Raw genomic sequence first — 14,609 nt, forward strand, 5'->3', positions numbered from 1 at the left:
TGCAGTCTTGTGCCTAGTGTAGCAGCCTTCCGATCGTCACCTCCCGCCACGGGCTCAGTGCAGAAGCCTTCCGATCGCCACCTGTCCCCACTGCCCCCCGCCCACGGCTTGTTTTCCAGCCGAGCCCCGAGCCTCGAGCCTCTGTGTCCGGGCGTGGGGCCGATTCTGACAGCCGATGCTATGACCACCCCTCCAGCCCTGCTTGAAGACATTCGGTGGTGGCGTGTAAGTAAAAAAAAAATTAAAACTTCAGAAATCCAAGAAACTTCCATGTACTCCGTTGAAAAGTAAAAAAAGTTTAACTTTATTTTGGATATTTCAAGTGTTAGAGACTCCCTCCAAAAACTTTGATGAAAAACAATGGTGTCTTTCTGTGCCGATTTTTCAATGTGTGCTGCTTTCTCTTAACTCACCAAAAGGTTTTTCGGGAATGGCCAGATATGCCGACCTAGGATAAAATTTTTTGGGCAAACTGCGAAAAATGCTGAAAACTGGCACAGACATGATGTCAAAAAAACCTAATTTAGAAATATCATAATTAACGCAGTTACACCGGCGCAGATTCCAGGGGGAAACTTTGAATTAAATAATTACGCCAGAAAAAACAGCACACACCAAAACAACGGCGCAAATGACCCGGGAAAATTGAGCCCTATATACCTATATTATATTAATAAAAGCTTTGCATCTAGTACACACTTCCTGTTTGACATACTTTACTTCCTGCCTCATGATTTTGTCATGCCGAGTAGCCACGCCTGGCTGGAACGCCTTGAATTACTTTTCATTGGTCATTTATACAGCTTTCTGTAGTTACCGAGTAGAGTGCTCTACTTGGAACTCCTTCACTGCAAACGAGCCAAAGGTGGGGCAGAGGAAACATTACAAGGACACGCTCAAAGCCTCCCTGATAAAGTGCAACATCCCCACTGACACCTGGGAGTCCCTGGCCAAGGACCGCCCGAAGTGGAGGAAGTGCATCGGGGAGGGTGCTGAGCACCTCGCGTCTCATCGCCGAGATCATGCAGAAGCCAAGCGCAGGCAGCGGAAAGAGCGTGCGGCAAACCTGTCCCACCCACCCTTTCCCTCAATGACTATCTGTCCCACCTGTGACAGAGACTGTGGTTCTCGTATTGGACTGTTCAGCCACCTAAGGACTCATTTTTAGAGTGGAAGCAAGTCTTCCTCGATTCCGAGAGACTGCCTATGATGATGATGATATAGTTACTATAATACTTCAGTTTTACTTCTCCAGAAGCTAGATGGTGCTGTGACAATATGTTCCAAAATACCATCTGCTTTATTTTAACCAGTGGGCCCATGGTCACTTTCTAGTGTTTGCAGTATTTTGCATTTTTAGTTGTTCAGATGCAGGTTGATTGGGATGCCCAGCCTCAGAGTCTGTTTGATGACACCGCCTGGATCTCTGCAGTCTTGTACCAATTCTCGAATGTCATCACTTCAGGATCTGCTTCCTACTGCTGCTCAGCCATCGGTTTCCATTTGTCACAACAGGGCACTATCCGTTCTCTGTAGTCTTGTGCCACTCCTCTGGCCTTGGTTGCTTCCCTGTCTGGCCTCCAGCATCATGCCCTGGTTTGTAATCCTGGATGGGATTCTTTCTTGTTCCCATGACTTTCCTAATTTGCCTAAATCATAGAATCATAGAATGATACAGCACGGAAGGAGGCCATTGAGTCCATTGTGCCTGTCCCAGCTCTTTGAAAGAGCTATCCAATTAGTCCCACTCTGCTCATTCCCTGTAGCACTGTAAATTTTGTAAATGTGAGAAAACTAACCAAGAAAGAAAGAACTTGCACTTATATAACACTCTTCACAATATCAAAGTGCTTCACAGCTGTTGAAGTGTCGAGAAAATGTCGGAAAATGTAAGAAAAGTAATGGATTCTGGGCTATAACTGGGGGTTGACCACCTGCATGACCCTCTCCAATGGGAGCTATGGAGTGATGACCCACGATTTTCAAAGTAATTTATCCTCGCAAGTCAGGGGTTGGTGTATGGGTATGCCGCTGCTATTTGCAAGTCATTCCCTTCAGATTAAGCTTTTTTACACAATTATAATAGATTGGGGGGGTGCTCACTATTTCATGAGCCCTGCCATCATTACACAATTCATCACTGTGCCTCCCAAGAGTGCACAAACATAGACCCCGAAATTGCGATAGAGCGGATCTGTCAGCACAAGAGTGGCAGGGCAGATCCTAAAACCACCCGAACGGACAGGCCCAGACCCAAACAAAGAAGCAGAATATTTTTTGAATGGCGAGAGACTGGGAAATGTTTGCATTCAGAGGGACCTGGGTGTTGTTGTACATGAATCACAGAAAGTTAACATGCAGGTACAGCAAGCAATTAGGAAAGCAAATGGTATATCAGCTTTTGTTACAAAGGGATTAGAGTACAAGAGTAAAGGGGGCTGAAATTCAGCCTCCCGAAAAGGCCTCTTACCGCCAGAAAGCGGTGGCCAATCGGCGGAGTCGAATGGCCGCCGATTTGCGGTTGAATGGCCGCCGCCAGCGAAATTCTCTTGGTGCATTTTCCGACGGTTCCCACTTCCGCTCCATTGCTGCCAACCGGTCCTAAATGTGTAATCAAAGCGCGCACCTCTGATCCCCCGCACCTCCAGCCAATTTCAGCGTGAAAAATCTTTGATCGGCCTTGCGGTGCCCCCGACAGCTTTTTCTGACGGTGCATCTTGTTTTCTGTGTGTGCGGCCCAGCAGCGCAGCGGTTATTCAAGGGGAGGGCGCACTATCGGGGCTGCCATATATTTTTTTCGGCTGACTGCCCGGTCGGGCCGACAATAATGCCCCCAGGTTTGGCCGGGCCACCAACAGGCAACCTGGTACCCCTCTTGGGTGCCAGGCCGCTGGCCCGGCCGAAACCCTCCCTGGTGGCCCAGTGGACCGAAGTTTTAAAATGGCGAAGGCGCTCCCCTTTAAGAGAAGGGGAGAGCTGTGGTGACGCACATGCGTCATGACGTCATCCCCGCTCCGCTGATGATTGACAGCGGCGGTAACTCTGTCCCGCCTCCACTTTCACCCCTCTCGTTGTCGATTTTCTGCTTACCGCCCCACCTCCGCCCCCATTATGACCAACTTCCGGTCCGCCTGAAAAAAAATGACAACGAGCTAAATTTCGCAAAAGAGGCCACCTCATCCAGCGCGGCAGAACAAACACTTTAAAAACGTGTTTAAAAAAGTAGAGTGCCATGTTTCCGGCGGGCCTAAATTTCAACCCCAAGCAGTCTTACTACAATTATACAAGGCATTAATGAGGCCACACCTGAAGTACTGTGTACAGTTCTGGTCTCCTTATTGAAGGAAAATCATACTTGCAAAGAAGATTCACTTGACTGATTCCTGGGATGGGGGGATTGTCCTATAAGGAGAAATTGAGTAGACTAGGCATATATTCGCTAGATTTTAGAAGAGTAAGAGGTGATCTAATTGAAACATATAAAATTCTTAAAGGGCTTTTGATAGGGTTAATGCTGAGAAGATGTTTCCCCTGGCTGGAGAATCTAGAACACGGGGGGTCACAGTCTCAAAATAAGGGATCGGCCACTTAGGACTGAGATGAGGAGAAATTTCTTCACTCAAAGGGTTGCGAATCTTTGGAATTCTCTACCCAGAGAGCTGTGGGTGCTCAGCCGTTGCGTATACTCAAGACAGAGATTGATACATTTTGGAGAACAAAGCGTATTAAGGGATATGGGGATAGTGCGGGAAGCTGGAGTTGAGGTAGAAAATCAGCCATGATCTTGTTGAATGGCAGAGTAGGCTCGAAGGGCCAAATGGCCTACTCCAGCTCCTATTTCGTATGTTCTTATACTCGGGACAGATGCATCACATCAGTAAGAGTGCATCAACGCTGCCTGTCCCAATTAGCCGCCAAAAAAATTGGAGCACCATGGCATCAATGGGGACAGAGGAGAGGCCAGGGAGGGCCCAGGGATACTCCAGGTGCACTAGGAGTCAGCAGAATAATCTTTGAAGCTAATCAATCCCCTCTGCAGGATGTTTAGACCTTTTATGAAGCGTTAAATGGGACTTGCACTAGTTTTCAGCCTGTGAGAATTTTGCTGAGGCCTACTGAGTAAACTGAGAGAAATCCAAGCAGAACTGGGTCTGACCCGTTTTTTACTTCACCATGGACACATCTGTTTCAGCGAGGAAGTGGATCCAGGGCCCAATTGGAATTTCAGGCCCATGCACTCTTGTTTTGGGAGGCACAGTGTTCAAATCCACAGTGATTGAGTATTTTATGGCTGTAGATTTCCTTGAAATTTGAAAATGCCTACCTCTTTCCTTTCATCCACCCTCTCCCCCACCCTGCTGAAACCTTTGTCCATGCCTCAATCATCTTGAGGCTCAATTTCTCTGATGTTCTCCTTGCTGGTTTCCCTGCGTCAACCCTCTACAAGCTTCAGCTCCTTCAAAATGCTGCAGCTTATGTCCTTACCTGCACAAAGTCCCATAGTCCTCGCGCTCTTGTCCCCCGCAAATGCCACCGGCTCTCTGTGCCCAGGCAATTGGACCTCATAATTCTCAGCTTTGGTTTTAAATCCCTGCATATACTTTCCCTACCATACCTTTGTGATCTCTTCCTGCCTGGTGTCTCTGTGTCCCTCCTTCACTCCTCTAATGCTCGGCTTCTCCTTTTCCGGTGCTCCTTCTTGTTCAGCCACTATGTCCTGCCCTCTGGAACTCCCTGCCCAGTACTTATTTTCACACCCTTTTTTTCTTTAAAAGGCTTTTAATGCCTTCCTGAGGTTCTTTGCATGTCACCCCCAGATTTCACCTCTTTACAACTATTCCAAAAAAAAACATTTGCTGGCCATTTAGCCCATAAATTCAAAAGCAAAATACTGCGGATGCTGGAATCGGGAATAAAAACAGAAAATGCTGTTTTTATCTCAGCAGGTCAGGCAGCATCTGTGGAGAGGAAGCAGAGTTCACGTTTCGGGTTGATGATCAAATTTGACATGCAGTGTGAAAGGGCTATTTTCAACTACAACATTTATTCATCAGCGATGTTTCACATTTAACATCTGTTTCTGATGAAGGTTCATCAACCCGAAACATTAGCTCTGCTTCCTCTCCACAGATGCTGCCTGACCTGCTGAGATTTCCAGCATTTTCTGTTTTTAGCCCATAAATTCCTCTCTGTGTCAGGAATCAGTATTCCTGTCAGATGATTTTTACTTATTGTTCTCTTCGCTCCCATTTTTTTTACTTTAGCCTTTTTAAGGGGCTGTCTTATCTTCCAGTCTCCAGTTCAAATGAACGGTCTACACCTGAAGCATTAAGATGCCTATCATCTCTACAGCTACTGATGGACTTGTACATATCTACAATTTAGTGTTTTTATTTAGCGTTTCCTGCATTTGCAGTATTTTATTTTCATTTGACAGTAATTATCATGCAGTGTGAAAGGGCTATTTTCAGCTACATTTATTCATCAGTGATGTTTCACATTTAACATATGTTTCTATTCTGTCACCAATTTATTCAATACGTTTCAATAAAGTTGGTCCCATAAATGAAACTGAGCACATGAATTTACTACTTAGTGTGAGCCTTGTCCATATGTTGGGTCTTTGTGGAGTAATGCTGTTGTATTACATTTATGAATAATCTTAGATGATCAAGAACTGTCAGTGGAAAATGTGAGCTGGCTGAATGGAAGAATTTCTTGAGCAATGTCTATAGAGTTGGTGATGTCATAAGCAACGCCTTCTATGTGGGTAGGAAGCAAAACTATGATTCAGGTTAAGGCGAACCACTTTGTCACATTACTGTTAACACCAAAACTCCCACACCATTGAATCACGGTAATTGCTGAATAATATCTCAAGACAGATTAATCATTGATAAAACAAGCATTTGACTCATCTTCAGCAAAGTGACACCTTTCTGCAAATATCAAAGTGATGCCTTTCTCTGACGGCTATTTCAGCTTAAAACTGTCATAAGCATCAGTAAATAATCTTACAAGTGTGAAAGTTTTGAAATTATTTTACTATAATCATGAATACCCTAAATAGCCAATATATATGAAGATTTTTGATTTTTTTTCACAGTTATGAATGGTTAATTATTCATGAATATTACATTCACGTGAGTTGTATCGTTCTTTCCTGTGAATGAAAGAATGACTGAGACTAACTTCATTGGTGAGATATTCTATTTATTTTATGGGCACTTTCCTCTCGATATAAAATGTAAAGACCCCTCTCAGAGAAATCCAGAATTAATTCTGCATGCTGCTGCTGCTAACTAGTAATCCTTATCTCAGATGCGTGAATTTTCACTTTCGATTTTCACAAGTTAAATATTCATCTTTTGATTGGTAAATTACTCTTCATAATCAGAGAATAAATGACGTGCTTTTTAAAGTAGATTATCAAGCAGGTTCACGAGTCAAGATGGATGTGCTTTTCGTACCCATGACGTCGGCAGGTTAGACCACATACAACACGTTATATACCACACACTGCACTGGAATTTTTTCTCATTTTCTGAAATCATACATTTAATATGAAATAATACTATTTTGGTGTATGGTGCTTCCTTTAAGCAACAGCCTGAACTATTTCTCCCTTCCAAAGATGAAGTGAAAGGAAATCCAACTGGGAGGCAAGAAACAGAATCATTGACATTGTGTATCAGTGACCTTTTCCAATGTCTACCTTATTATGCCTCATCAACTAACTTGGATATTTTCAATCAACAGAACAATATATACCTGTATAGAATATGAAATGTTTAATGTTATTGTTACTTTACGAACAGTAATTACAAATAAAAAGGCTTGTTATAGTTCAGTGACAAAGCAATCTTTAGTACCTATCCCAGCTGTCGAATATCTTTAATCACCTGTTCAAAATCTGAACCCCATTTATAGGGCCCGAGTTTGGTCAAACCTAAGATCCGCCCATGTACCGTCGAGAGGACTGCTAAAATCCTGACGGTACTTTGGGCAGAAGTTTGGTGGAAAAATGGGGGGGGGAAAAAAGCCCGGCGGAAAAAATAGGCCTTACACGCCGAATCTGGGCGGCAGCGGGCGGTAGGTCGGATTCTGGGCAGTAAATGTGGTCCTTGGCAAAGTAACGCCGAGGATAGAGTTAGGCCAAGGGAGGGGGGAATGGGAAAAAAAATATTCAACAAATTTTAAAAAAACGATTACAAATCCTTCAGAAGATCCTATTCAACAAAATTGCTGCAAAAGAAATGAAAACCAGTTCACGAACCTTTGCTCGCAGGTTTTCATACTTACCGTTCAGGTAAGACCTGCCTTCACGCGGCAGTCATTTCTGCTGCTGGAGCAGAGGCCCGCCCGGACCAACCTCGGGAGGGAGCGGCGGGAGGATTTTTGTCAGCGTTGCATGCCAGCGGACACGAGTGGACGCTCCCCAGCAGTCTTCTCTCCTCGCCGGCGTGAGGGCCTCACCAAACTCGCTCAGAAGGGAGAGCGGCAAAAAAACAGGGAGACCGCCGAGAAAACTCGGCGGCAGCTGGCAATAAATTCATCAAATTCGGGCCCATAATGGTTTCCAGTTATGCACCAGCTCACCTTTGAAATATGTTTAACATCTGATAATCTTAATATTTTGATTTTAAATGCCCTTATTATTTTTATATTATTGAATTAGTAGAAAAATTTGGCAAGTAATGTTTGTTCACGAAGTTTAAGCATGCTGGAATCTGTTCAACAAACATGCAAGTTCCTTTTGATCTCCAGAAATAATGATTTACTCAATTACTACAAACTGTCATGTTAATGTCACTTGTGATGCCATTTTACAGGCTGAATCCTCTTTGTATTTTGCAATAAGAACTAGAAAGGAGCATCTGGATGAGTATAGTTCCAACAAAACTCAAGAAGCTCGACACCATCCAGGATAAAGCAGCCCGCTTGATTGACAGCTCATCCATCACCTTAAACATTCACTCCCTTCATCACCGACGTATCATCACTGCTGCAGTGTGTACCATCTACAAAATGCACTGCAGCAACTCACCAAGGCTTCTTCGGCAGCACCTCCCAAATCCGCGACCTCTACCATCTAGAAAGACAAGGGCAGCAGGCGCATGGGAAAACCACCACCTCCAAGTTCCCCTCCAAGTCACACATCATCCTGACTTGGAAGTATATCGCCGTTCCTTCATCATCACTGGGTCAAAATCGTGGAACTCCCTCCGTAACAGCACTGTGGAAGTATCTTCACCACAAAGACTGCAGAGGTTCAAGAAGGTGGCTCACCACCACCTTCTCAAGGGCAGTTAGGGATGGGCAATAAATGCTGGCTTTGCCCAAATCCCAGGAACAAATGAAAAATAAAATCTGATCCGATGGAAAACATTCCTTCCTCTTTAAAGTCTTTAATATTTTAATCAGTTTATTGAATTTTTTATAGAGACCATACAAACTCACCAAATATCTTATAAAGTATTGAATAAATGCATTAGTGCACTAACATGGACCACCTGGATTGGTGGGGCATTGGATCATACTCAATCTCCCACACTGCTGCGCTCCTTGAATTAGGTGCATTATTGCAGGGCAGTGCTGAGCAAAGAGTAGGTACGTGCTCACAGGACAGCAAGAATTAGAATCGTCATCAGGCCATTCGAATGCAATTCCAATTAACCGGTTCAGGGCAGCATTGGTGGCAGCCTAGGAGCAAGTTGTTTACCCGTCCCATCAACTGCAGTTAGTATGTGAACTAGGGAGCCTAGAGAAAAATACAAAAGAGTTTGTACCCTTAAAAAGAAATAGATGTTACTCAAAAACAATATAGTTCTTCATTTTCATCAAATATTTCTACTGCATTTCAGATGTTAGCCTTGGCTCAGTGGTAGGACTCTTGCCTTAAATCAGAAGGTCATAGGTTCAAGTCCAATTCCAGAGACAAGCACATGATCTAGCCAGACTCTCCGTGTAGTACTCATTACCCTCTACTTTTTCTTTGTACAATCATAAGAACATGAAATAGGAGCAGGAGTAAGCCATTTGGCCCCTCGAGCCTGCTCCGCCATTTAATAAGATCATGGCTGATCTGATCATGGACTCAGCTCCACTTCCCTGCCCGCTCCCCATAACCCTTTATTCCCTTATCACCGAAAATATGTCTAGCTCCGCCTTAAATATATTCAATGACCCAGCCTCCACAGCTCTCTGGGGCAGTGAATTCCACAGATTTACACCCTCTGAGAGAGGAAATTCCTCCTCATCTCAGTTTTAAATGGGCGGGCCCTTATTCTGAGACTATGTCCCTTAGTTTTAGTTTCCTCTATGAGTGGAAATATCCTCTCTGCATCCACCTTGTCGAGCCCCCTCATTATCTTATATGTTTCGATAAGATCACCTCTCATTCTTCTGAACTTCAATGTGTATAGGCCCAAACTACTCAACCTATCTTCATAAGTCAACCCCCTCATCTCCAGAATCAACCTAGTGAGCCTTCTCTGAACAGCCTCCAATGCAAGTATATCCTTCCTTAGCGCTGAGCACCTCGAGTCTCGTCGCCGAGAGCATGTAGAAAACAAGCACAGGCAGCGGAAGGAGTGTGCGGCAAACCAGACTTCCCACTCACCCTTTTTTTCAACGATTGTCTGCCCCACCTGTGACAGAGACTGTAATTCCTGTATTGGACTATACAGTCACCTGAGAACTCATTTTTAGAGTGGAAGCAAGTCTTCCTCGATTTCGAGGGACTGCCTATGATGATGATGATCCTTCCTTAAATACGGAGACCAAAACTGTAAACAGTACTCTAGGTGTGGCCTCACCAATACCCTGTACAGTTGTACCTTTTGTCTTCTGATCACTCCTGCCTATCACAGCCCTTCCCTTTTGTTCTTTCCTCCCCTGTCCACTTTCCCTGCCCCTGCACTTGATTAAAATATGTTACATCTCTAACTTTTTCCAGTCCTGACGAAAGATCATCAACCTGAATCGTTAACTCTGTTTCTCTCTCACAGATGCTGCCTGACCTGCTGAGTGTTTCCAGCATTTTCTGTTTTTATTTCAGATTTCCAGCATCTGCAGTATTTTATTTTTGAATGAGATATGCTTTTGCCTCATTTCTTCTCTAAATTGCAGCAGTCTACATAATTAAAACTAGGATGATTGCAATGATGTGGAATGTCGATAATTAATATGTGATTATTTGCATATCACATCTAAATACGCCTGTTATAAAGCACTATATAGATACCAGATACTCACATCTTACTTTTGGTGCAGTTTTTCTATCAGGGAATTGACACAAACTGAGTGTGCTGAAATATTTACCACCTTCCCACTTTGCTCAGAGCGTGAGTTTTGCTTCGGCAAGAATTTTCACCTCACAGTGATGAGGGATATGTCACTGTAAAAAATAAAATCTGCTTTGAGTGTCAGTTCCTGCTTTTTTCATCAATGCAATTATCGGGAGCAATTTATTTTCCACCTTATGTTACTCAGAATAAAATAAGAACATTAGAACATAAGAAATAGGGGCAGGAGCAAGCCATTTGGCCCCTCAAGCCTGCACCGCCATTCAATGAGATCATGGCTAATCTTCTATCTCAACCCCACCTTCTCACACGATACCCATATCCCTTGACTCCCTTAATATCCAAAAAATGTGAGAGAGGGACTGCTGTCATTTCCAAATTACTGTTGAATTTAGCTTATTTTATCTGCACTTGGGAAGGTAACAGGACATTATTTTTCCTAGAAACAAATGCACAGTAAATTTTGATTTAGGGGTTTACTCATATTATACCATTTTGTCACTCGATGGGGCCACAGTTCTGGCATCTAATTCCAAAGAGCCCATTTATTGCCTGACCTCTTGAACGGAGTATTTAGATGCTCCTGCAACATCAAGGTGATTAATAAAAAAGAAAATTCTTACTACAGTCAGCAACATTGGTTTTTATTCATAAATTAGCTATATTATGCGTAGTGGGGCTTGTCTGATATTACTCTAGTAAGTCATGCTGCATTACAGAAAAAGAAGACTTAAATGCTCTGACCTATTTATTGAGGTCATCCAAAACTCAGCTGCCCATATCCTAACTCGCACCAAGTCCTGTTCACCCATCACCCCTGTGCTCGCTGACCTACATTGTCACCTGGTTAAGCAACGCCTCGATTTCAAAATTCTCATCCTTGTTTACAAAACCCTCCATGGCCTCGCCCCCTCCCTATCTATGTAATCTCTTTCAGTCTCACAACCACCCGAAATCATTGGTTAGATCATCTGCCATTGAGTCCTCTCTCTTGGCAGTCACATTAATCCAGTCCAAGTTTCATGAACAGCGATATCCGCCTTGACATGACCACTTGTAGCACAGATGCCATCAGCCAATATAACTTGATGGTCATTTCTTGTTATGAGGCCCATGGTGCATAGTTTTCTACTGACATTTAAAAATTGCGATTGGGAAATAAGGGATGCTTGAAGTAAGTCATAATGATATGCCCGATGTCAGACTGCTCCAAATCATATGCCGGTGCCATGAATTTGGTATAGATAGAAAGCTGAGAAGACAGCTGCCATGGGGATTTGCCCCAAATTTGAAGCTCCACATTTAACATATTCCAATTGCTCTTTCAACCTTAATTGACAACACAAACAGAATAATTATTTAAGATGATATTTGTGTAATTGTTATCCCTTATGGATGAACTCAATGCACCAATCCCCCTTCATCTCTGTGACCGTGTTTCTGCCAAGATTCCTACTGGGATGACTCTGAAGAACATCCAAAATCAGATTCCACATATTTGAACCAGTGACACCCATGTGCCCACGGCATTGTTTGATCCCCATATTTTCAGGTTTGGGAGGATGAAAAGTGAGATTTCTATCTGGTGGGACCAAGAATTCAGGAGGGAGCCTATTTATGGCAGGAATTTGCCCAAATTACACTTGCCCTTTAAATTCCCATCAAGGAGCATTTATGGGCAGTTCCCTAGCTTCCTTGGGAAATTCCGCTCATTCTTCCCTTAAAAGATCTCCTGGGAAATCATGAAATAAAAAGAGAAAATTGCTGGAAACACTCAGCAGGGCAGACTGTGGAGAGAGGAAGGTATGGTTAACGTTTCAGGCATTATGACCCTTTGTCAGACCTGCAAAATGGGAAATCACGTCAGCTCATGAGCTGATCTGAGTCCTGCTGAGGGTCTTAAGAAAATACCATTTAATGAATCAATTCTGAAGAAGGTTCTGCAACCAAAATGTGAAAATGTCTGTTCTTTCCACAGATGTTGACTGACCTGCTGTATGGTGCCAACATATTGTGTTTCATTGTGACATTTTGAGTTAATGTCAGTGGAGACTTGTGGGCTTTGCTTTACTAGTAGGAAATAACCTTGAATTGGAGAGGGTGGCTTGGGTAACTGATGATGTGCATAGTTTATAACTCTTAAGTTTCGCTCTGAAGCCTGATCAGTAAATTCTGGGGGATGGTGCAAATGAGATTGTTTTAGGTGATATGCAGCTCAGGTCACTCAGCAGGAAACCTTTACACATTCCACAGCCCAGCACAAGAACACACCCTTCAGTTGTCTCCGGGACTCTCCGCATCACGTGCTGGGAGCAGCCTGGTCAAGCTTAATTAGCATATACGCTTTATGTTTGGGTCTTACAACACACCCCTGCATCTCCGATGTGGTACAATCTCCAATCCACCGCTGTGTTAATTGTAGAACCAATCATCAAATAGGTATTCCTTGATGAATTAAAACACTTTCTGGATTGAGCGCGAAGCCGGGATTTTTTACATTTTCAGACATGTCAATTTCGTGAAATAAGGTTGAGGAAAGGTGTATTATTCGAGATTGTGGCTGTACGCGGCGATGGTGCCCCCCCCATGTCTGAGAGTTGGTTTGGCCTGCGGTATAGCGCTCTCGGTCGCTCAATTCACGCCAGCCCAAGATGGCCGCGGTTCGGGGTCTGGCGACAGGGAGTCACGAAAGGGATATGATGACAAATTACGTTTGAACTTTTTTTTTGACTCACCCATCATACATTTATATAAAAAAAAGAATCAACGCCCCCTTTTTTTTTTAAGCACCCCCACCTTTCCATTTCGACTCTTAATTCCTTTTTTTTTTACAACCAAATCCTTTCAATCCGTCAAGACATAGCATGATAGTACCAGGAAGAAAATGGGTGAGAAGCACGAACTGCGTCTTAAAAGCCCAGTGGGTGCGGAGCCCTCTGTGTATCCCTGGCCGTTACCAGTCTATGTAAGTGGAAGAAATAACCGAGCCAAAACAACAACGCGGTTTGTTGGCGGGCTCTCGGGGCGGTAACCGGGCGGGGAAGGCGAGGGGAAAGGGGAGAGCGCGCGGATTCGGTCGGGCCCAAGCAGCACCGATAGCGAAACCTCCCGACCAAAAAAAAAAAATACCTTTGTCCAGATTTGTTTTAAAAATATATTTCACATCTTGTGGATGCGCGGCGTAATTTTTTTTAACGTATCTGAGGAGAAAATGCTTATTTGAGTGTGTGAGGGAGCAGCACCGTCCTGAGCCGGTGTCGGCGGACGGGATAGTCTCTTTGTCTGAGTCCCTTTTACATTCATTGTCGGCTGAATTCATTCGATTCGAAACGGCTTTGATTAAGGGTCGAGTCTTCCCTTTTTAAATAAATGTGGCGGGAAGGCGCATATCGTTAATTGCGGGCATTATTTTAAACCGAATGGGCAAACCCCATTGTGTTGTAGAATGACTTTAGTAACTAGCGTTTGCCCGGGTTTCCTATCCGCCCTGTGTGTGTGTGTGAGAGACTTGAACTGGCTGAGTTATTCCTCCTGTATTGGGGTGGCTAGTTTCAGAGATAGGGAGGTTGTTTGAGGCCTAAATCAATTAATCTGTACACATTTGCTTGCTTCTACTCATGGTTGTTCGCGGGGAGTGCATTTTTCGGGGTACGATTACTTTCAGTTTATCACAATCCAACGTGCTGAATTTCCCCCCTCCCCCGCTCTATCGCTATATCTTTGATCCGTTTTTGCTCGGGTTTGCGTTAAACTGGAATCACGAGAGAAGCATGTTACTGTGGAAAATTACTCTGTAGCTTGTCTGTTTTGACTTAGGAATGACTGGAATTCATGAGGAGCCACTGCTTTTTATGGACGTGTGTGTGTGTGCAACGACGAGTTATAGTACACACACACACTTCTGGAACTTAGCAGTAGATATAGTTTAAAAGAAAACATTGAATTAAAAAATATATGTAACATTGGCAATATTTCGCCAATGAGGCAATGCTAGGCTAGGCGTGGAGGTTGCCAGTGTGTCTCTGGTATGGCCATGCGTTGTTATGGTTTGATAGTGCACGGCCCCGTGCTGACGTTCTTCTCGGCTGTGGGAGGAGAGACTCATTTTGGCAGATCAGCATTAAACAGCTGTTGGCTCAAAACGATACCGTGATAGATTAGCTTAGGGAAAAGACGGCGTTCTTTTCTGAAAAGGTTAAGTGTTGTCTGAAGTGCGTGTCTTATTAGCAGAAATGCCACATAATGTTACAAACTAATACGTTTGTAACATGTTTTCGATGTAAAGTTGAGAAACATCTGTAC

General features: G+C 43.7%; 1 protein-coding gene across 7 annotated transcripts in view; it reads left to right on the forward strand.

Annotated features, from left to right (window-relative positions):
- The first annotated feature begins 12,958 nt into the window (after nt 1-12,958).
- dot1l (DOT1-like histone H3K79 methyltransferase) overlaps nt 12,959-14,609 on the forward strand; it is a 92,002-nt gene continuing 90,351 nt past the window's right edge. For all 7 annotated transcript variants that reach the window (XM_070859767.1, XM_070859770.1, XM_070859768.1 and 4 more), the window contains exon 1: nt 12,959-13,272. In XM_070859767.1, the coding sequence (XP_070715868.1) occupies nt 13,192-13,272 (81 nt within the window). In that variant the 5' untranslated portion in view covers nt 12,959-13,191. The remainder of the gene's footprint in view (nt 13,273-14,609) is intronic.

The sequence above is a fragment of the Pristiophorus japonicus genome, chromosome 18 (genome assembly GCF_044704955.1).
Source record: "Pristiophorus japonicus isolate sPriJap1 chromosome 18, sPriJap1.hap1, whole genome shotgun sequence".
NCBI classification, from domain to species: Eukaryota; Metazoa; Chordata; class Chondrichthyes; family Pristiophoridae; genus Pristiophorus; species Pristiophorus japonicus.